At 36.8% G+C, this 22,434-nt stretch overlaps 2 protein-coding genes across 2 annotated transcripts in view; one reads left to right on the top strand and one right to left on the bottom strand.

Moving 5' to 3' along the window:
* The window catches only part of nfatc4 (nuclear factor of activated T cells 4), a 35,691-nt gene extending 25,105 nt beyond the window's left edge, over positions 1-10,586 (bottom strand). Inside the window, exon 1 of the mRNA XM_021309909.2 lies at positions 10,434-10,586. Coding sequence (XP_021165584.2) covers positions 10,434-10,452 — 19 coding nt within the window. The 5' untranslated portion in view covers positions 10,453-10,586. The remainder of the gene's footprint in view (positions 1-10,433) is intronic.
* ltb4r2b (leukotriene B4 receptor 2b) lies at positions 8,637-20,915 on the top strand. The gene is made up of 5 exons (XM_012851320.3): positions 8,637-8,870; positions 14,867-15,435; positions 17,696-17,896; positions 17,997-18,040; positions 20,029-20,915. Exons 2-5 carry the CDS (start codon positions 14,884-14,886, stop codon positions 20,276-20,278), a joined length of 1,047 nt encoding a protein of 348 aa, XP_012706774.2. The 5' UTR covers positions 8,637-8,870; positions 14,867-14,883; the 3' UTR covers positions 20,279-20,915.
* Positions 20,916-22,434: the final 1,519 nt, after the last annotated feature.

Below are 22,434 nucleotides of genomic sequence, written 5' to 3'. Positions count from 1 at the left end.
ATTAGCAACTACTTACTCAAGAATTGTAAATAGGAAAAGAAGATTAGACATAGGTCTGTAATTTATTAACTCATCTTGATCAAGAGATGGTTTCTTAAGTAAAGGTTTAATAACAGCTACTTTAAAAGCCTGTGGCACATATCCATTTACTAAGGATAGAATAATCATGTCTAAAATAGGGGCATTGATCAAAGGGAATACCTCCTTAAATAACTTGGTTGGGATTGGGTCTAACATACAAATAGGTTTAGATGAAGCTAAAATTTTAGATAGCTCAGAAAGCTCTACTGCTTCAAAACAGTTCGAACACCGATCAGGTTCTAATGAATCCTCTAACACTGCCTAATTTTCTGTGGATGAGGTAATCATGTTTGGGAGGATGCCAATTATTTTATTTTTTAATGGAATCAATTTTATTTATGAAGAATCTCATAAGGCCATTACTACTAAGAGCTAAGGGAATAGATGGATCAACAGAGCTATGACTCAGGATAAGTTTGGCAACTGTACTAAAGAGAAACCTAGTATTATTTTGATAAAAAAAATATGCTGCTCTAACTCTGCGAAGGGTCTTTTAATTCAACAGTAGGCTGCTTCTCCAGATTAAGTAGGATTACTTTAGATGTGTAGAGTGCCGTTTTCTCTCCAATTTCCTAACATTGTGCTTCAAATAACGCAGCTCTGAATCAAACCAGGGAGCCAGTTTCCTGTGAATAATCACCTTCTTTTTCAAGGGAGCTACATTGTCTAATAGAAAACACAACGATGAAGGGACACCGTCAACAAAAGCATCAATTTGTGAATGGGAAGAAATAACATTGCTGCCATCTGCTGAGTGTTTCTGTGATACTGGGGAAATTAAAAGAGGGACAGATTCTTTAAAGTTTGGTACAGCATTATCTAATAAAGATCTACTATAATGAAACCTTCTTTTGGGAGTGGAAAGGTTAAATTGAACTCAAAGCTCAGATAGGACAGGGTTGTGAGGAAATACTTTTAATTCTTTGCAATCAATGCCATATGTCAGCACAAGGTCCAAAGTATGAAGACAAGAGTGCATTGGTTTATGCACATTTTGAGCAAAACCAATTGAATCTAGGACAGTATTAAAGGCTAAATGAATGAGCTTGTACAGTTAATGAGATAGTACAGTGATAGTACAGAATAGGATAGCGCGTATTAGTATTAATGAGATATTAGTATTAATGAGTATTAGTATTACTGAGATAGCATAGTGATAGTACAGAACAAGATAGTTATAATATAGTGAAGGAAAACAGCAATACTCTAGTTTGAGACAGTATAACAATATGCATTGGACAGTATATAATAGTCTAGTGAAGGATAGCATGACTTAATATATTGTTGGATAACATTGTAACAGTATGTTTAGGGCAGGATAGTCATAGTATTTTGTGTGACTGTATAGTGAAGGATAGCAAAGAACAAAATGATTACTCTGTCAAGGAAAGAATAACTATAATATGGTTTTGGACAGTTTAGTACTAATACAATGTAGAACAGGATAGTAATACTACAACAGAGCATAGCAAAATAAAACTAAACAACAGTATAGTGCTGAAGTAATAAGCTAGTGTGGAATAATAAAATTATAGCCCAGTCTGGGACAGGATACAAATGCTAGGACACAGGAGGGTAGAGCAGACAAAAATTGTGCTCAAGAGTAGCACTACTATTTTTTTAAGTAAAAGTAAAAGATACCTAACCAAGCAACAACTCAAGTGCAAGTAAAAAAGAATTTGGCAGGGAAGGTTACTCAAGTACTGAGTTACTAATCATAACATCTCATTTAATATTTTAAAGTGATGTAATCGGACAACCTGTCATGATTTGAGTGTTTTCTGTGTTTTTGGACTTTCTGGACTGATATTCCGCTCTTTGCTCCACTCCTCCTGCCATCAGTCACCATCCAGTCAGCTCAATCCCCTCCCAGCCACTACTCATCACCAGATCAGGTCCACCTGCTGCAAGTCCTGACTCTGCTCACCTGTCACTCTTCCTTTATATACCCGCATCACTTATCCACTCCCTGCCAGAACGTCTCATCTTGTTTAGCCGCCTGCATGCTTTGTTCCCCATTGTCTTATTGTTGTTTTTGCCTGTGTGATCCCTTGGACCGATTCTCGCCTTGCCCTAGCTTGTCTGTTTTCTAGTGTTTGTGTGCACCGCCTGGAGAGGGTTTCTATTGGGAATCCTATGTTTGGCTCTGCTCACGTTGGGAACACGTCAGCGCCTTCAAGTCTGGTTCTGCCTGCAACTTCTGGTTAGGTCTGATTCTGCCTGCAATTCATCAGCACAAGTCAACCTCTGCCTGCATCTCGTACAGTTCTGATTCTGTCTGTCTGCACACCTGGTCGGGTCTGGTTATGCCTGCATCATCTGTTCCCCTGTCCATACCTGCCTGTAGGTGTGTCACCAGTTACTTGTGGTGCATAGAACAGCCAGAAATTTAAAAAAAATATTACTCATATAAATGTAAAAGTACATTGTACTCCAAAAAGGTAAAAATATTCAAAACGTTACTCAAGTAAATGTAACTTAGTAATTGTAACTGGTTAATACCCATTTCTGGACGGACAGCACAGTAATAGTATTTTGCAGGATAGTATAGTTAATAGTACAACCGTAGTCTAATACTACAGAGAAGGAAAGTATAATAGCAAAGATCCGGATAGTATAAAGATAATCGGACTTTGTCATAGTATACTGCACAACAGTAGAGAGATAATATGAGAGGCAGACAGTATAACATAAGTATAGTGTATGATAATTTAGTGATTGAATAGAAAAGACAGGGCAGAAATACTAAAGAGACTGTAGTAGTAGTAGTAGTAGTAGTAGTAATAGTAGTAGTAGTAGTAGTAGTAGTAGTAGTAGTAGTAGTACAATCGGAAACAACATGGTTATAGTACGTCGCAGAACAGTAATAGTATTGTGTGAGACAGTAATATTGTGCCCTGTGATTGACTGGCAACCAGACAGGAACCAGTACCACCAGAATCCCAAGGATTAAGCAGGGGATGGATGGATGGATGGATGGATGGATGGATGGACGGATGGATGGATGGATGGATGCATGGATGCATGGATCGATGAATGGGTGGATGCATGGATGCAGAGTAAAACAAGATCTATTTTTAGAAATAATGCTTATTTAAGTTTGATTTGATCTCCAAGCAGCTTTCATGTGGAAAAACTTCTCTTAAAGCATTTTCAGGAATTTTCTTGAAACTCTGAATGATCTCTAAAGCAAAGACAGAAGGGAAATGGATTTTATAAAACCACAGCTGCGGTCGAGAGGCCAAAGTCTGGGGGAAAGTATAGGGTGCCACACATTAATACTGTGCAGAGATCATTTCGTTTCCAAAAGTCAGAAAAGAAAGACATATATTGGCTTCATTTCAGGTGATTGCACTTATTAACCTCAGAGATGGAAGGTTTCTGGAGTCGGAGAAACTATAAGATTGAGTGTTTTTGCAAGAAGGACACAGTTATGGTTTCATTTTATTTTACTTGTTTATTGTTTCCTGGAGTCAAGTTTATGGGACAAGACATGACTAGCTAAGCAATGCTGCCCCCATCAGGTGAAAGTCATTTAAACATTTAGTAGAGTTAGAAGAGAATTAGCATCCATTCATCCATCCATCCATCCATCCATTTTCTGACCTGCTTAATCCCTCATGGGGTCGTGGGGGTTGCTGGTGCCTATCTCCAGTGTTCACTGGGCGAGAGGCAGAATTAACATTAATCCAGTATTGTGAGTCTGTAGCATTGATTTATGTGTATTTTCCAACTCGCTGATTCAAAAACCTTAAAACTGTACTACCATTAGAGACCATCTTTTTTGTATGAATTAGAACATCAGCAGTGCAGAATACCAGTATAAGACTGATTTTAACAGTAACGTTTATAATATGAAATGATTGCACAAAACCAAACAACGGTAAACCAAACATATATACACAAACAATGTAATGTGAGAAAAAATATCAAGTAGTAATTTAAAAACATGCAACGTGGCCACTCATTTTACCTTTTTCGAAAAATTGCTCTGGGTGCTTGTAAAAATAACTGACTCTGTTTTATCAATACCCCCCCCCCCCCCCCAAGAAAAAATGTAAACTAAATAAAGAAATTAACAGTATTTTACTCACAATCCTGTCCCTCCTGATTTCACTCAAGAGTCCAGATTTCTTGCTGCTCTGTGTCAACATTTAATAGCATTTAACAGCTTGCTGTACTCAAGTTGTTTTGCTTCTTGATTCCAAACTATTCATAATCCTTCAAATGGGACTCAAGCAAACACCTCATTAGGAAAGAATCATTTTAATTTATTAAAAAACACATCAGATAACTCAAAATCTGATTATTAACCTGCTGAAGGCTTCCTGAATTAAATGGGTACCAACTGGACTTCTGATTTAAAAACTGAAAGGACGGCAACTTTGGCTCGGCAAAAAAGTATTGTCTTAACTAAAACAAAATAAAACTAAAAACAAACTAAAAGAAATAAAAGAAATAGATAATAAAAATTACAGCTCAACAGTAAAAACGTCTGAAATACTCAAGGAACAGTCTCTGCCTTTTGAAGTATTTTCAACAGCAGCATTGTGCCAGTACTGGTCATGTGTAAAAAAAAAAATAAAAAAAGGAAAAAAAAATAACAGAAATACACACACACACACACATATAAATACATACATACATACACACACACACACACACATATATATATATATATATATATATATATATATATATATATATATATATATATATATATATATATAAATTATTTAATTAGTTAAATAATTGACCTAGCTGCGGTAACTCCAGGTTCTTTTGCTGAATAATGCGGTGTCTCTATAGACTTCTGTAGTAATAAAAAGACTCTTGAAACCAAAACTATAGTTTACCATACAAACTGTACATACCGTACAGTTTATTTACTGTACAGGAAATAATCAGTATTTCAATAATGTCATTACTCCAGAAACTTGGTATTTCATTTCTGCTGCTGGTCGTGTCTAGTTTTATGTGAACTTACACTGGTTGGCCAGTAGGTGGCAGTAAATAGAGCAAAACATAAGTCCCATGAAGTGACTCGTTTGAAACACTATCAACATCCACACACAAAATACACAAAATTAGTGCTTTTGAATAGCTTTCCACTGTGTTGATCACTACACATGGAAACTTTAGAGACAGGACAGACTGGAGCTGATGTATTAATTCAATTGTGCTCTGCTGATTGTTCTGTAGAGAACAAGGATGGAGATGAAGCTTCAGAAAACAGATTGTCTATAGCAGCAAGACTGCAACTGCCCTGAGAGTGTGAAACAAGATTTAAGTCTATGTTGAGTACAAAAATGAGATATTAATACAAAATAATAGCATTTTTTTTTAGTAAAACATTTTAAATAACTGCAGAGTATTATTCTTATATTGTAAATTTGCCATTGCTCTATTTTTTTTATCTTTGCGTGAATCTGCAGGCTTCAAGCCTGTCTGCCACTTTGGTGGGAAATTACCAACTGGGGTAAAATAAAAATTATTTCTATGATATTATTCATTTTTGAATTGTCTTGTTAATGAAATGTGATATACAAATAAACCTGCCTTGTCTATTCTAATAATTAACAAAACATTGTTGAACTGATGCCTTTGTAACTTTGGCCTCTGTTTAAGCTTCTTTTTAGCATATAGCACACAATTTTGAAACTGACATCCATATGCTTTAAATTTTGATTCCAAGTCAGATTTTCTTGCGGCCTTTTACTTGCCTTGATGTTTCTTATTTTCTCTGGAATTTGGCTGATGTTTCACTCAATTTACGCCTTGAGACATTTGTACCAGGTTATTGCAGCATTTTGTGCTGAAAAATAAAAGGACACAAGGTGAGGAGGAAAGAATACGTGTCAGAACTAAAATATATACCAGAATTATCATATATTTCTGTTTGTCTAATCCTTATATAGATTTAACTAAAGAAATAAAAACAAATAGTCTCTTTGCGACTGCTTAAAGATCCAATTTATTACACGTTCTTTGCTAGGTTCTGGTTCCTCCCTTGAGTTAATGACCATTTTTTGCCCAAAGGAAACCATGTTCAAGGGTAACTGGCCTAACTAAATGTATTTGACTAAAAAATATCCAGTTACAAATGAATTAAAGTTCAAGGGAGGAATGAACACATTTCAAAAACTCAAAGAAAATAAACACGTGAACATGTTTCCAAATAAATTTAGCACATTCTGTATAAAAAAACGTAGCTTACTGTTTTGATTTGCCATGAGACACCCAGACGACGCTTTGAAAGCAACTTGTCCGTTAACTTAAAGGTATACAATGAACAGTCCACAGATTTTTTTTTCTTTTTTTTTTTTACAATTGTAACCCCTTATTTATTGCTTGGTAGCTTATCCAGTTTCTTGAGTTGCAATGAAAGGCGGGCTAGAGTCGTACTTTGTTATTTGAATGGCAGGACAGGATACACAGAACCTCGGCACATGGAGCTCTCTCTCAAAGCCCTCCACACCTGAACTGCTTCACCTTAAGACAAGGCGGGGTGGGAACCTAAAGTCAAAACACGTAGCACTAATGATAAATCCTTAGCTAAATTGTACATAAAGTCCCAAAACCTCATGAACTAACAAATTATTTCATGCCAGAACCTAAAGTAAAAAGAAAGTTTAACTGTGTAAATGATTTAGGGGTATAGAATTGCCTGTTGTATCAGGGCTTAAAATCTTAAAATAATCTGGAACTTGGATCCACAATGCTGGATGAGGACCTAAGTTTATCTTGTCACCATGCATGATGAAAAGGATGTCAAGGAAGATTTCACTTACTAAAAAGGTTATTGTAACAGCCTTTTTATATGTTTGAAAAAGAAAGATCTTGGCCGTCTGCAGTTAGTGCAGAATGAACACCAGAAAGTACATTGCCCCAGTTTTAATCTCTTTACATTGGCTACCGGTACATTTAAGAGTTCATTTTAAGATTTTTGCTTTACTTTTAGAGCCCTGAGTAGCCAAGCTCCAGCTTATATTACCAACATTTTATAAACACATTCCCTTTCTCATAGTTTAGGATCCTTCAGTCAAAGGCTGTTAATGATTCCAGGAACTAAATTTAGGACCAAAGGTCAGTACAGTACAGTAAAAACGAAGGGCTGTGATCCCCAGACTGTGGAATACGTTGACTTTATCTTTATGCTGTCTGGACTCTGTTCATTCTTTTAAGAAGCAGTTGAAGACCCACGTGTTCCAATTGGTTTTGGAATTTGCAAAGTCAGTTGTATCTAATCACACTGACAGATTGGTTAAAATGTTTTATATATAAGGAAATCCAGCAGATTGCATCAAGTCATTGACCTGCAGCATCCACTCCTCCTGGATGAGCGTAGACAGAGCCACAGTGGACAGTCGTCTGCATTGTTTTACTGACTTTGCAGCAATCCCTCATACTGAGCATGCATGAAGTGACAGTGGAGAGAAAAACTCCCCTTTAACTGGAAGAAATCTCCAGCAGAACCAGACTCTGTGTGAACGGTCATCTGCCTCGACTGGCTGGGGGTTAGAGAAGACAGAGCAGAGACACAGAAAAAGCATGAAAAGAACTCAGAAATGCTGATCCAGGTGTACTTTCTGTGTTAGAGAAAAGTAAACACGTAATGGCAGTACTAGCTCCAGGGATTGCGTTATCTAGGAATCTATCTAGAAAGCTGAGAGGAATGAGTACTGAGTAGAGTATCTGCCTGTGAAGATGACGGTAAATTGGATGTCACTTCCCATAAATCACCACCAAGAAAAACAAGAAGAAAAACAAGAAATGCTGGATGAGAAGGCCAGAGAACAAAGAAATAGGGGATCAAATGGGGTAGACGAACAGAGCAGAAACCAAAATACAGCTGAACAGAAAGGAGCAGACTAACCCAAATAAAATGCAACTACAGATAAAACTGAACAATATAACTGTAGCGGCATGAGAATCATAACCATATAAAACATAAACACAAATCATCTGGAGTTTTTATAGACCCAAATCCTCCCAAACAACAATTTATTTTAAGACTTGTTTGTTTAAACCAAAGGGAAAAATGTATCGAGATCAAAATCAAGCAGATTCCAGCAAACTGGTTCCAGTCTCCACTCAGGTGCGTCATGCTGACAGGTAACTATCAGGTTAAGTTGGTATTCATCCAATGACTGTCTCATACGAACACAAAAAAGATCAAAACTACAACTGCAACACTACCAGCATTCTGCCCTTGAGCTTCAGCCTGCGACTTCTACTCATTATGATCTCCGCCCTTTCGTGGAAAACAGCATTCCTGTTACAATGAGACTTGTTTCAACTAGCAGCGGTGGGTTTTTATTTGCGTGAGCCTCCTTTTTGATCATGTTTTCCTCTGCATACTCAGCATCCATGAGGCAGGGAAGTTTTGCAAGCGCTTGAATCACGCCTGCTCCTCCTTTCCTTTCACAACAGTACGCTGAGTGAAAGTTTCTTCCCCGGGCAACCTGAACTATGCATCTAGTTTCCCAACATTTTGGGCAGGTTTCCATAAATATGCATGTTTGTTAATGTTACATTATGCTTAATTTTGACAGAATGCTTGATAAAATGATTGCATATGGGGATGTGAATTTAAGTAAGAAGAAGAGGGGGGAGTTACAGTTATGGGGAAGGACACGCCTCCGTCTTGTGCTGTAAAACCACAGCAAGTTGCAGCCTGTGGGGAAGGACATGAGCTCCCTTATAATGAACTAACAGAGACCCAAAGCGGGACGAGAACCGGATATTTCTGTCCAGCAAAGATCAGCGACAAGCCTCCCCAATTAGAGGTTAGTAACTGTGACTTTGTCTGCTTTTATAAAATTTGTTTCGTTCCTTCCTGTTCTCTGATTTGTTGCACCAACACGGGTTTACTGCAAATCTGTGACAAAGTATGTTAATACTTCTGGACTACACTGATCCACTGTAAATATTTACAACCAAATATGGGTTCTCGCAGAGAACAGTGCGGTGTGATATGGTTTTAGAGCGCTTACTTTAACCGCACACTTCTCACTTTTGTGTTTTATTCAGACAGGGCTGGCTCACAGTAAAGTCCAAAATTATTCAGAATCATGGTTGATTTATATATCAATACTTTAATTTTACTAACATGTTTCTTCTGACTGAGAGTAATATTAACATTTTGGAGCGACAGCTCCAATCAGTGGAGCGAGCTAAAGTTCAGGGTGATGGGAAGGAAGCCTCCAAACTGCAAGATTTTCATTTTTGAAAGGGTTATAAATTATCCTTTTACATGCATTTTTAATTGAAATGTAAAAACTGTACATTTATTTTCCTAAGTTGATACTCATTTAACACAGTTTTTTTTATTATTATTTTTATTTTATTTTTGGCCCGTCATGTCATATCAGAAACTTGGTTGAATTAAAATATTTCTTTAATTTAAATCTGCCAGGGTTGATAAAAGTCAGCTGGCCAAACTAGCAATTCAAAACATGACAGAATAAACACTTTAAAAGCAATAAACACAATAAACATTTAAATAAAGAGCAGATGCATAAAAACAAACAAAAAATAAAAAAATTGTTCAACAGCCAGCATCTCAAACTGGGCAAAAAGCCAAAGACAAAATATTGCGTTTTAAGAGAAGATTTAAAAATAGAAAGTGAGTAATTCTGCCTGATTTGAAAAGGTAATTTGTTCCAGAGTTTTGGTGCGATTACACAGAAAGTTTGATCACCTCAGCAAGAGGGAGCATACAGAAAAAGCAGGTCTGACAGATACTTGGGGGAGCAAGGCCATGAAGACATTTATCTATTCGAAAGCACACCGGTAACCAATGAATTGCAGCTAAACCTGGAGAACCAATGAGAAGACGAATAGCAGCATTTTGGACCAGCTGTAGTTGAATCGCTAAAGGTTTGCTAAGCCCTGCATAACGTATGTCGGGGTAATCTAAACGAGCTGTAACAAAAACATGGATTAAAATCTCAAATCTATGCCGTCACAGAAATGGTTTGGTTTTCGTCAGCTATCTTGTCGCCTATCGGACCTTTAACAACTGTGCCGACAATAAAACATGGAGGACCAGGAAATAGGTGTTGGGCCATTCTGATGCAGAAAAATATTAAACAAAACAAAATGGCAGCAGAAAAATATATATTAGAAGAAATCCATACACCATCTAATGTGTTGCTATAATGAGCTGGTCTGAGGAAGAAGAATGGGATCCAAAGGAAAATTAGAGCAGCAGTTTGAGAATAGCAGATAAGGCTTTCCAATCTGCAATTATGCTTTTTATTTGGACTTATTTACAATATTTACCCAGACAAGAGCAAACAGAAGCAGAAAAAATCCACTAAGTTGCAGTTTTGATGCAAATAACTTACCAATTTTGATTTTGAGCATCAAAGTTAAGATCACTGTCCAGTCTTATATCTAGGTCTGTAGCAGGATGTGTCAGATATTGACTTAAAGGACCATTAGAGACATCACTGGGCCCAAACAACATGACATTAGTCTTTTAATTGTTTAGGTGTAAGACATTTATTGAAATCCATGACTTGATTTCTGTGAAGCATTCAAATGGTTTGTTTGCAATGTAAATATTTTCCTTTTTTAGTGGCATAAAAATCTGTCATTTGCAAAAAAAATGAATGGTTATACCATGTTTTTGGGAAAACTGACCCCAATAGGAGTAGGTAAAAGGAGAAGAGGAGGGGGGCAAGAGCATAGCCTTGAGGCACTCCGCATAAGAGGAGTGGAGCATGGGACTCAGAGACTATGACATGAACAGAAAAACCTGTCCCCGTTAGATAGGACCGGAGCCAATCCAGAGCATGCTGACCCAGGTTTCTAGACGAGAAAGCAGAATGTTAATTCCAACAAAGAAGCTGTTAGCTCCAACAAAACCAGAACAACACAGAGACAAGCATCTGTGGCTTGAAGAACATCATTACAAACATTACAAACTCTCAGGGGAGCTGACCAAGTAGTGGATTAGAAGAGCTCAAAAATGCTGTTTTTATCCAAGCAAAAAAATTGATTGATGATAAATAATACTCTTCAGAATCTTAGAGTGGTTTAGAGTTTAGAAATTGGCTGAAAATTAGACAGAAGAGTGTTGTTACCATTGCATACTTAAAAATTAAAAGGAACAATTCCTGTTTCTAACTCGCTGTTGATGATATTCAGAACGCCAAGATGGAGATTAGACGAGGCGGAAATGAATAGTGTGGAGACCCAGCCACTGAGCTATATTATACACTGGAGTGCTAATCGCCCGCTGTTAGAACGAGTCGCTTTGAAGCCACCAGCCGCCATATTGGTACTCCCTATTTTCCCCCTGTAACTAGGGAATATGTGCGCTACAACATCGAATAACGAGGATTTTTTCATGTTCAGGGGGGGCTTAAAACTTTTAAAATCTCAAATGCCATATACTTTTATGTTATGTACTAAAACTATCAAGTACTGAGAAAGTCATGTGCTGAAATATTTTGCTTTGTATTTATTTAAATATATATATATATAACATTTATAAATATATAAATAACAATATACAAAAACATATATTTACATATATGTATACATATTAAACATATACACATACTTATATATACATAAATTTAATATGAATAACATGTAAAATACTCAGCACCTAATTTCCTAGTAGTTCATAGTGTTAGTACATCCACTGACTGTAGAATTACCTGTGAAACGTTTTCACTCAGCCAGAAAACTGCTTGTTGTTGCAACCAAATCCTATGGGATTCTGTGAGAGTTGTAGGGAGTAGCAAGATGGCGGCCAGTGACCTCGGGATAGAACTAACATTCCCCATAAACAATCGGTCTTCTCCATCAACAATGTCTTTCTCAAGTTTTTCTCCTTTTAAACCTAGAGGTACGGTCCGCAACTACTTCGGTTCAGAGTATACCCCGTGTTTACTTCCTGGTTCCTGATCCAATCATATGAGAGTTCCCAGGGTTCCTAAAACAGAGCACAGCATTTGGTATTTTATTATGGTTAAAGAGCAGCAGCCTGCAAACATAGAAGCAAGTAAGAGAAGCGGACCCGAAATAGAACAGAATACAACATCATAGACTTATCTTGTGGAAGTAAAAAATCAGTGGACTTCCACAGCAGCAACAGACCTCTTAGAAACGACATATTAGATTATTGCCAGTAGTTTTTGTACCAATTTGAGCCACTAGGTATCATTATTACTACTTTAAGGAGAGCATACTGACAACTCCAAACCAGTCAGAAACAGCTGAGCATGTAACAGAGATGGGAGGGTCACAGGAAAAAGGAGAAATTAGATCTCTAATATTCACAACTTTGTTAACAAAAAAGTTGAAGAGGTCCTCACTTCAGTCGAATGCCTGTGGGGTGGAGGTAAAGAAAAGAGTTCAGAGCTTTAAAAATGACGATGTCAGAGGAATGCTTAGTTTGAGCAGCCTTCACAGTACTTTGACAAGAATGCCAGGTGTTACTCAATGTCTGAACGCCGGACGTATGTAGCTTGAAAACTCATTTCCGTTCTGCTCTCCTACACGTCAGTGCAGGTAGCTTCATTCATTTAATGCTCTGGTCTAGGTTTGGACACTTTTTTAATGGACCCACAAACCAAACAACAATTTTAACACACAGGCAAATTCAATAAAACAAAGAAAACAAATTAAATTACCCACATGACCAACTTCTGGCATCTTAATTTGCTGCTGAAGGTCAGATTACTTCAGACGTCATTTAAACAATTCTGATATAATGTATTTTACATATCTTATTGCCGTGTACTACGTGCATGTGAAAGAAAGATACATTGTTTGTGTAATAGAAAACTTATGTGCCATTTTTAATGAAGTCTCAGGGAGAAAATAAACACATGCTCTTCTTTGGATACTGGGCACGGAAATGAGCACTTGATAAGGAAATAAGAACTTCCTGTCTCCACATCCCTCACGTTTACTGGTATGTCGTGGTCACCCCAAAAGTCGACTGATCTCTGACCTGCAAACTTAACAACTATAATGGCATCGAGAAAACAAACTCCAGAGGACATCTAAAGGTTAATATAAACTGTTTCGAAATACTTCTCTGACGCACTGCTGCTATTTCCCTGCATGCTTTAGCTTGCTGTAGATATTTTTGAGATTACATCAGGTTGTAAGCAGATCCCCCCCCCCCCCCATCATTTTATGATTCAACACGGTTTACGGTAAATAAGCACCTCGTTTCCTTTTGTTCTACATCTGCTTCATCTTCTGAGACTTTTAATACATTTCGTAATTCAGAACCCAGACGGCAAGTGATCCAGTGTTCAAAAATCTAACTTTAAAGAGTTATTTCAAAGCATGTTTGAAAGGACAGAAAACATGTTTTGGGTAACTATAGTGTTAAGCATTTCTTTTCTAAAAGGAACATATTTTTGCTCATTCTATGACAAATAGAGAAACAAGAAACCTAAATAGAAAATAAAATAGGGGAATATTTAAAGTTTATTTGATGAATCATGTCAAGCAGGATTGATTTAACAATTATAATAAGCATGTTTGCTCTTTTTGACACAGGTAGCAACTATCCATTGTACGGTTCTAACATAATGTATATACATTAGCTGCTGTAATTATTGCTTTCAAGTTTAATGTTGAAAAAATGATTTAGAAACGTGTTTCTTTTGTCTTTGGTGTCTTCAGTGTATCTTTAAAATATCAAAATTTGCACGTAACCTTATATTTTTGTCTCTCCGATTAGATATTATTTAAATATTAAATCATCGGATGTTATGATTTGTTACTTAGTACTTGAGTAGCCTGAGTAAAATGATGTTGAAGCAGTGCTAATCTTACTTGAGTCCGCGCTGCTTGTTGCCTGTTGCTTTCTGTCTCCATAGTGGATAATGTACCAGCAGGCTAGGCTACCATTACTGCTAGCCGCCTGGCCGGAACACAGTGCTCTGAATAAATTAACAATGTCACGAAGCTTCGAGGCAGAGGAATTTACCTCGGTGAATTTTACGCATCAAGGTCCTCGAATCATTTCATGAATCATGACAGCTCTAGACTGGATTAAAATGCTGGATCGGCATCATTCATTCGATCCAGTCATTGGTCAATATCCGATCTGGGTATCGGATTGGTGCATCTCTATTTTATCCTGTTTATTTCAGTTGTGGTTTAAATGTTTTTGAAGCAGGTGCTTGTTGTTTCAGTATCTTCCAGTTCATGTTATAGTCTTGAGCCTCTGTGTTTTTGCCCTTTATTTATTTTTACTTTAAACAATGTTACTAACGTAATAATAGTAGAACAAAAATAAAAAATAAAACGTTAAATGTCAAAGGAATCATCAAAAAAATAATTCTAGCTAGATGTTCGAAAAAGACGAGTGAAGAAGTTCAGACTTTTTTATATTTCCTCCCCTTTTTCTTTTTGTCTATATACATCTGTAATAATTTACATAAACTTTATGATATATCCAAAATTATCCTAAACTGTTCCCAACTTAATAACGTTCGTCTTTATGTTCAAGTGTATGCAAACTTCTGATCTGCTCTTTATCTGAGGAGTTTTTTGGAAAGAAATATGAGTTTATGAAACTCTTAATTTGTTCTGAGACGACAGGAGAAAATTGAGAGATTGCATAAAAAGTTAGCCGTAGAAATTCTGAGCTTGGTATTGGATGATGTAGGTGGAGACTGATTTAGGAACGAAAAGCAATATGTGTGTCTGCTGCTCTAAAGAATCCAGAAGGATTTTTTATTGTTTTTACTAAAAACCTGGTGAAGAAGTGCTTAATTTCTAACAAGTCTCTTGTCTTTAGGATCAAACCGTTTCAAAATGAAACATGGTAACAGTAGCAGAGTGCTCGAAGAAGACAGTGTCGTGAGCTATGACTACTCCACATCCATAGGCGCCCTCATCCTCAGCCTGGTGTTCCTCCTGGGCGTCCCCGGTAACCTCTTCATCATCTGGAGCATCCTAGCACGCACCAGGAAACGCTCCGTCACCACCATTCTCATTCTCAACCTGGCGTGTGCAGATGGGTTCCTCATGACCCTCACCATCTTCTTCATCATCTATCTGGCCAAGCAGACATGGATCTTTGGTTCCTTTATGTGTAAGAGCGTCTTCTACTTGTGCAACGCCAACATGTATGCCTCCATCTTCATGATTACGCTGATGAGCGTGCACAGGATGGTAGCGGTGCTGTTTCCACGGAAGCTCTACCTGATAACCAGAAAAGTTGTGACGAGGGTGATCCTGTGCATGTGGCTGCTGGTCATGGTGATTTCCATCCCTTCACTGGTGTTTCGAGAACTGGAAACTGAGATTGACAACACCACTGGGCCACGGCTAGTGTGTGCACCCAATCACACCTTGCCCACTCATGTAAGTCCAGTATTCTTGGGAATGTTTTCATTTGCCATCGTTCTAGTTTGATAGTAGAATGCTGTGAGGATGTTAAAAAGCAATTCAATGAATTTCAACCCATTTATTTATATAGAGCCAAATCACAACACATGTCATCTGAGGGCATTTACAAAGTCAAATTCAACCAAATCATAAAGATTGGTAAAAAAAAAAAAAATCCTATCTAAGGAAACCCAGTAGATTGCATCAAGTTTTGACAAGCTAAGCCCTTGGAAGCTGAAAGAGCGTAGAGCCACAGGGACAGTTGTTTGCATTGCCAATGTCTTTGCAGCAATCCCTCATACTGAGCATGCATGAAGCGACAGTGGAGAGGAAAACTCCCCTTTAACAGGAAGGAAAACCTCCAGCAGTGTTGGTTGTTTCAGATTGTTCAGGAAGTGCATAATCTGTTGGATATAGATATAGATTTTTAGCACATTTAAATATCTTGTGAAGGTGGGTGTCATAACAGAAGACACCAACTGCAAAAAAAACTGCTGATGTTTCAACGTTAACCGGATCCAACGTTGGTTTTACGCCCCAATAATCTGCAGATTCTATCCTTATTATTTGCTCTACATAGCTGACCACGTAATGCCAAATGGTACAAAGTCATCTAAGGAAGCAAAGATCAGATTTTAAAAGTTTGTTGGTGTTGCAGCAATCCTTCATCCTGAGAAAGAAAGCGCAACAACTCCTTCTTAAGAATTTAAGTTGCAGTCTGTAGTGTTTGGCTGTGGCTTGAAATGACAGGAAGAGTACATATATAAAGGCAAAGAAAGTCCACAGTGTTATTGGAATAATTTGTGGCCCATCAAAAACTTTTTCTCAGGAGAATGACACACCTAAACTGAGAGGCTCAGTGGATGTAGTACTTTCTATCACAAAAACAAAAAACAAAGAAAAACGCATAAAATGCATAAAGACTAACCCTGTAGTTCTATTGGAAAGAAATAGAAAGATTAAACATGAATGGCAGGTATCTCTTTATCCCTTTTAAAAGCCTCATTCAAGAAAAAGACACATCAGTTAGGAGCACTTTCAGTAGGGAGCTAATAAAGTATTACAGGAATAGCAATGTGAATCTTTCTATTATGGAAAAGATCAAGCTAATTACATAAACATTAATGTAGGGCAATGTTCTGCGGCTTAAAGCAATATGAGAAAATACACCGCTATATAAGAAGCACTAATTCAAGGTATACTTTTAATCAGCAAGAAAATTAAAGGGTATGCAAAGTTAAGGACAAGAATCGCACAATTAATAACTTTATTCAGGAAAAACACCAAGCTCATTAAGCAAGCACTAAGGCATAAGTATGTCTACTTTCTACAGAGAAAGAGAGAAATGAAACGGCAAGAATATCTGTTTTAATTACCACATTCAGGAAAAAGATGCAGCCAAACACTTTGTGCAGATCCTGGGGTACTTTCTGTTTGACAGGAAAACAAAGACAATGAATGTCAAGAAAATCAATTGCCCAGCTAATGACTATGTTAAGGTAAAGACAGCTATACACAGAAAAAATGACCCTGGAGTACTTTCAAACCAAAGAGATTACACAAATTAAATGGCAGGAATAGCTATCCAATGACTGTGTCCAATAAGTAAAGATCTAAGAAGAGTAGCTTCTACAGAAAGATAAATCAGAGAGAAGACAATGTCATTGGTAGCAAACTGGAAATAATACACAAAAAAGAGAGCAGCAGCAGAAAATGGCATATTGGCAAATTACTTTTCTTTATGTGTATAAACTAAAACTTGCTCACCAGGGCAATAATAGTCCACCTCGGTACATTGTATGGCACCATCTTTGAAATACCAAATAGGCATAGCAGTTAAGTTTAAGACAGTTTAAGCAGTTAAGACAAATCTTATATGTCTGACAGATTCCAGTTTGTTCATGTTAATAATAAATCTTCTCCAAACTCTAGGGTCACTTGTGGAGTACCACAGGGTTCAGTCCTTGGACCAATTCCTTTTACTATATATATGCTTCCGATCCCTAGTGCCTCGAGATGACATGTTTCATGAATTGGCGCTATATAAATAAAATTGAATTGAATTGAATTGAAGTTTAAAGAGGTTTGTACAACTAAAAGAACTTCAAAGGATGTTCACAAAAATACATAAACACTTTAAGATGTTATCATGCATGAGCTAGAAGGTTTCCAGAAGTCTCAAGTTTTCTTTAAATTTTTTCTTCCATTAAATTCTTTCTCTTACTTCCCTGTGCAGGTCAGGTTTCAGTATGCTTTGGAGACGGTTTCAGGATTCATTATTCCATATGCAATCATCATAACCTGCTATGTCCTCACCCTGAAACGCCTGAGGCAGACCCAGTTCAAGCGAATGGTTCGCAGTGAAAAACTAATCCTTGCTATTGTTATTACGTTCGGCGTGTTTTGGCTGCCATACCATGTAATCAACATGGTGCAGGTAAGTGAATCAGTTTTTCACCTATAATCATGACAGCTTCTCTATTTTCTGCTCGCGGCTTCTTGTTTTGATTAAAAAAAAATTATCTTGTGTCTCCAAGGTCGCAGCTGAGTGGTATGCAGAGGATTCGCCTACAAGAGAAAAGTGAGTGAAGTAGAAATTTCACACACTTTTGCTACTTTTTAAAGATGTATTGTTTATTTTAAGGGCAGAGCACTGTTCATTATATCTGCAATAAATGCACCCATCACAGACAGTCTTGTGTTAAACCCAGGAAGGTTTCATTCACACAGGTTTCTGCACAAAGAGTAAATTGGATGGATAACCATATCTTATATATTAAACCAGAACTCTGCATGGCTTGAATGTATTTACCTCAGTTGTTTCATGTTTTTATGGCTGGTGATTTTTTAAACTACTTGTTCACTGTAGTTTTTCTTTCACATTTTGGTATCAGTAGTGTTTCCATTTTAAAATGTATCCAGGCCAATATATGTTTGCAGAATTCTGGATACATTTCTAGTCTGAAAATACATAAAGGCGCCTTTCCCAATTCTCTTACAAAGTGAAATTTGTTGCAATGAGTGAGACTGGTTACAAATCTGTTCACATTTGTCCCAGTGGATTAAGAAAGGGAGGGAAAGGTCTTCCTGGACTTCTTTTTTTTTTTTTTTTACATTTTACACTAATAGGCGTACCATTCTGACCACCTTATTAAAATAGCTCTGGTCCCTGGGGCCATGAATTCCCCAGGAATATGACAAAAACATTTGGACAAAACCTTTATCCAGCCAAACACATAATGTCACAGAAAACAGAAATGATAAAGACTAGACCTTTCTGTGGTGGAAATGTGTCACCTCAACAGGTCTGCAGCTTTCCAGCCCCCATCAAAAAAAATGTATACTTTGAAATGTGTTTGGACAGTTTTCAGTCAGAACCAGCATCAACTTCTTCAGCTGAAGTAATTTGTCTGTTTAGCCTGGCTATCAATATTTGCCTTCATCAAAGTACACTTCCCCTGCTTGTAATGCATCTATGCTGTTGCCTAATATGTCATGACAACATTATAAGCATATTTAGAGTTATTCACTTCATCTTCCATCGGATAAAATAATAACTAAGATTAAAATTCAATGTTGATCGATCGATAACGGGTGAATTTATTAACTAAACAATTCAACTTTTGACATTAACGTACGTTGTGCTGACCTAACCTGAACAACTGAAGCGTGGAGAAGCTCCAGTGCTTGACCAGCCAACGGAGAGGAAGACCATAAATTTGTGTCATCAGCATGTGAATTTAATTTGCTGTTTGATGAAATTAGTTATGAAGACAGAAGGGATCCTAGAATGGAGCCCTGGGGAACTCCTTGTGATACCTAAAAAAGAGAAAAAAGGATCCAAGGACAATATACACCCTTATGATTCAGCTGAAAAGTAAACCAAGTTCTTTGTAAACATGTCAATATCAGCAGATTTTGTAGTAGTAGTAGTAGCAGTAGTAGTATTAATAGTTGCAGTAATAGTAGTAGTAAAAGTAGCAGTCAATCATAAATATTGTCAACAATGTTGAAGGCTTTGAAAAAAATCAAAGAAAAAAAGAAACAGCACCGTATTTTTTTTTTTTTTTTATACAGTCATTCACAAATTTCATGGCTGAAGGTATTTTGCCTGCTTTCTGAGTCTTGTTGGGCGCTTGGAAATGTTGATTTATTTTTTTCTTTCACGTCTTTGCCCACATATAACATTTGTTAATGTTTCAAAAACACGAAATATACATGTCGGTCTATAGTTATTAACATCTGAGCAAATATTAGTTTTAAACAAAGAAAGCTCTTTCAGTGAGAACTGCAATTTGCCCGATTTTGTTGGAATTTTCAGGCATGTTTACCAGTTTTAATTTGGGGATTGTGTGTGTTTTTTAACCACCATTTATGTGTTTATTTTCTATTTATTTTAATTCAATTCTGCCTTTCTCATTTTGACCTTTCTCATGTGAAGTCTTTTACTAAGCATCTAAATCATCGTAAGAGCAAGAAGCTTTGTTTCTAAACAATCCAGGGGATCTTTCCCCAATGCCTCTCTGCTGCAGTTAACATTTTTTTCTTTATTTCTTTTTCCTCCCATAGATTGGATAAAATTCATCAGTCCTGCCGTGCCGTGACCTCAGCGTTTGCTTTCATCAGCAGCTGTGCCAATCCTGTCCTTTACACGTTTGCTGGGAAGTCCTACATCAAGAAAAATGGATTCGCCTTCATGGCTAAGCTCTTCGAAGGCACGTCGTCATCATCGTCGGCGTCATCGGAAATGGCAGCCAAACAGAATGTCTTAAACACTGTAGGACAGATTAACGACGACTCGTTGATCACTGCGTCCTAAAAAGCACACAGCGGATCAATGATCCAGGTTAGAGCATTTTAAGGACCATGGATGGAACATGAATTGTAAAATGTGCAAATCTACTTGTGGGACAAACTTTAATTTTTTTTTTTAAAACATTACCATAAACGTCAACATCATAAAACATAAAAGGCCTCTAACTTTAAATTAGCTGAATTTGAATGAAAACTAGTTTAAATGAGCATATACCAAAGTTTTACAATGTTTGCTCTGATTACCAGCATGGTGTGACAAGAATGACAGAAAATTTGTTATTTAATGGTAATTCAGTGCTCATTTATCAATGGTTGAAAATAAAAGGTTAAAGTTGCAGGATATTTCCTTTAAAGCCAACTTGATTTTGCACATCTCTGGCTGCCAGGGAGTGAGCTCCAGAGCTAAGCAGCAGAGAAAATAAATACTTCCTCCCCTTCTACTTAAATCCCTGTAATGTATATAAGTGCCACGATTGTCAGCTGAATGCACTTTACATAAAAAACCAGGAACAGTTCTAATAGTCCGTTTAATTTCAGCCATAGACACGCTTATATCCCTTCAAAGCTTAACCCAATCTATTTTTATTAATGGTTTATGCTCAACTGATTTATTTTTAAACTTAAAATAAAGTAGTTACACCTAAACTAAAATAAAAGTATTTAAATAAATTAAATAATGTTCCTAATATTTTTTTTTTTATTGACTTAACAACTAAATTAGGATTTCAGGCTTTTAAAAACCTCTTAGACCACAGCCCCCATTACTGGAGTTTTTCTTGAATTTATGTTCCAGATAACAAGCTTAAATCTAGTCATTCTGTTTACTTCAGCGATTTTAAACTCAGTTTAAACATAGACATTTGTGGAATCTACAACAATGTCAAATTATTTGAAAAATTTAATTAACATTATTTAAATTGCAATTGCTGAAAAGGTATGTTTCTCCCACAGTACTGGGGCTTAAACCCACCAATCTACAGTAAACGGGTCAGTTTCACAATAAATGCACTCAACTAAACATTACTCTATTAAAACATGCTCAGTTAGCTCATCTGGTTTGTCCTTTATGTGAAAGTTAAGCAAAACATAGAAAGTGGTTTGTGATTACCCTTATGAAATCCTTAGTTTATATGTTCACTTTTAACAGGTTTACATTTAAGTGCAGCCAACCCCTAAACACTTTTGTATAAAGTATTTATTTACAAAAGACAGGAATCAGAACAATTATTTGTAGTCAGAATGGCACTCTGGCTTCAGGGGCACAGTGTTTCAGGGACACTTTGTCTATTAGGATGCAGTGTTTATATATTTTTTCACCCAACTATAGTGGATTTTTTTCCTACAATTTATCTTTGTCTCAGACTACACAGAAAACAAGATTGTAAATAATTTATTCTAAGTTTGGTTTTACTTGACCTAATCTTTAACACGAGTTGCGATGAAGTCTCAATGAGGCAGCAGCATGTAATATTCTTATCAGAGTCTAGGAACTCCCGGTTAAGTTGTAGATAGTTACTAAAATAGTAATAAGCTTTTCTAATTTCTTTTACCAAGGTGGAAAAGCATTTTACTGAAAACCATGGCTTTTAGTGTTTATTGGCCTCTGGGTTAAGAAGCTCAGCTTCCTAGCAAGATGGACTTTAGCGTTAGCGCTGTGGCTAAGCGAGCTAAAGCTGAAAGCAAATTTAAATTCTTGCACCAGCAGAGGAGCTTTCTCCATGAAGAGTCTTGTGAGACTTCTGAACTATTTGAGTTGATATATTTATTCACAATATTATTCCTGAACATTGCATAAGTCTAATGAAACAAGCAGCTAACTGAACAAAAATCTTCAGTTACATTCAAATCAATGCTTTGGTTACAATTTGCGATGTCGATAACGTTAGATGAAGCTGTCATTGCCCATTTAACTTATAAAAGAACACGCTTCTTCAGACTTTTATGTTTTTGCCAATATATCAGGGTGTGAGGACCACAACTAAACCTACAGCCTCAGGGTGTGCTGCACTGTTGGGACCATGCAGTGCAATCTGGTATTTTATACAAGATGGAGTCTTAAGAAAACTTGTGGAAAATGTGGAGCACAACTCCCTTCAGAGTAACTCAAGAAAATATGTGATTTCAACCTAGAACTTTTTTTTTTCTTTGAGACAACGGTAC

The sequence above is a fragment of the Fundulus heteroclitus genome, chromosome 6, assembly GCF_011125445.2.
Source record: "Fundulus heteroclitus isolate FHET01 chromosome 6, MU-UCD_Fhet_4.1, whole genome shotgun sequence".
Taxonomy (NCBI): Eukaryota; Metazoa; Chordata; class Actinopteri; order Cyprinodontiformes; family Fundulidae; genus Fundulus; species Fundulus heteroclitus.
This window is presented reverse-complemented; position numbering and strand designations above follow the sequence as displayed.

What these genes read in the sequence shown, in the direction of transcription:
- ltb4r2b (XM_012851320.3), top strand. Translation starts at nt 14,884, where the DNA reads ATGAAACATGGTAACAGTAGCAGAGTGCTCGAAGAAGACAGTGTCGTG. An exon ending in ATCACACCTTGCCCACTCAT is followed by an intron (nt 15,436 to 17,695) that starts GTAAGTCCAGTA and finishes TTCCCTGTGCAG; the next exon opens with GTCAGGTTTCAGTATGCTTT. An exon ending in ATGTAATCAACATGGTGCAG is followed by an intron (nt 17,897 to 17,996) that starts GTAAGTGAATCA and finishes TGTGTCTCCAAG; the next exon opens with GTCGCAGCTGAGTGGTATGC.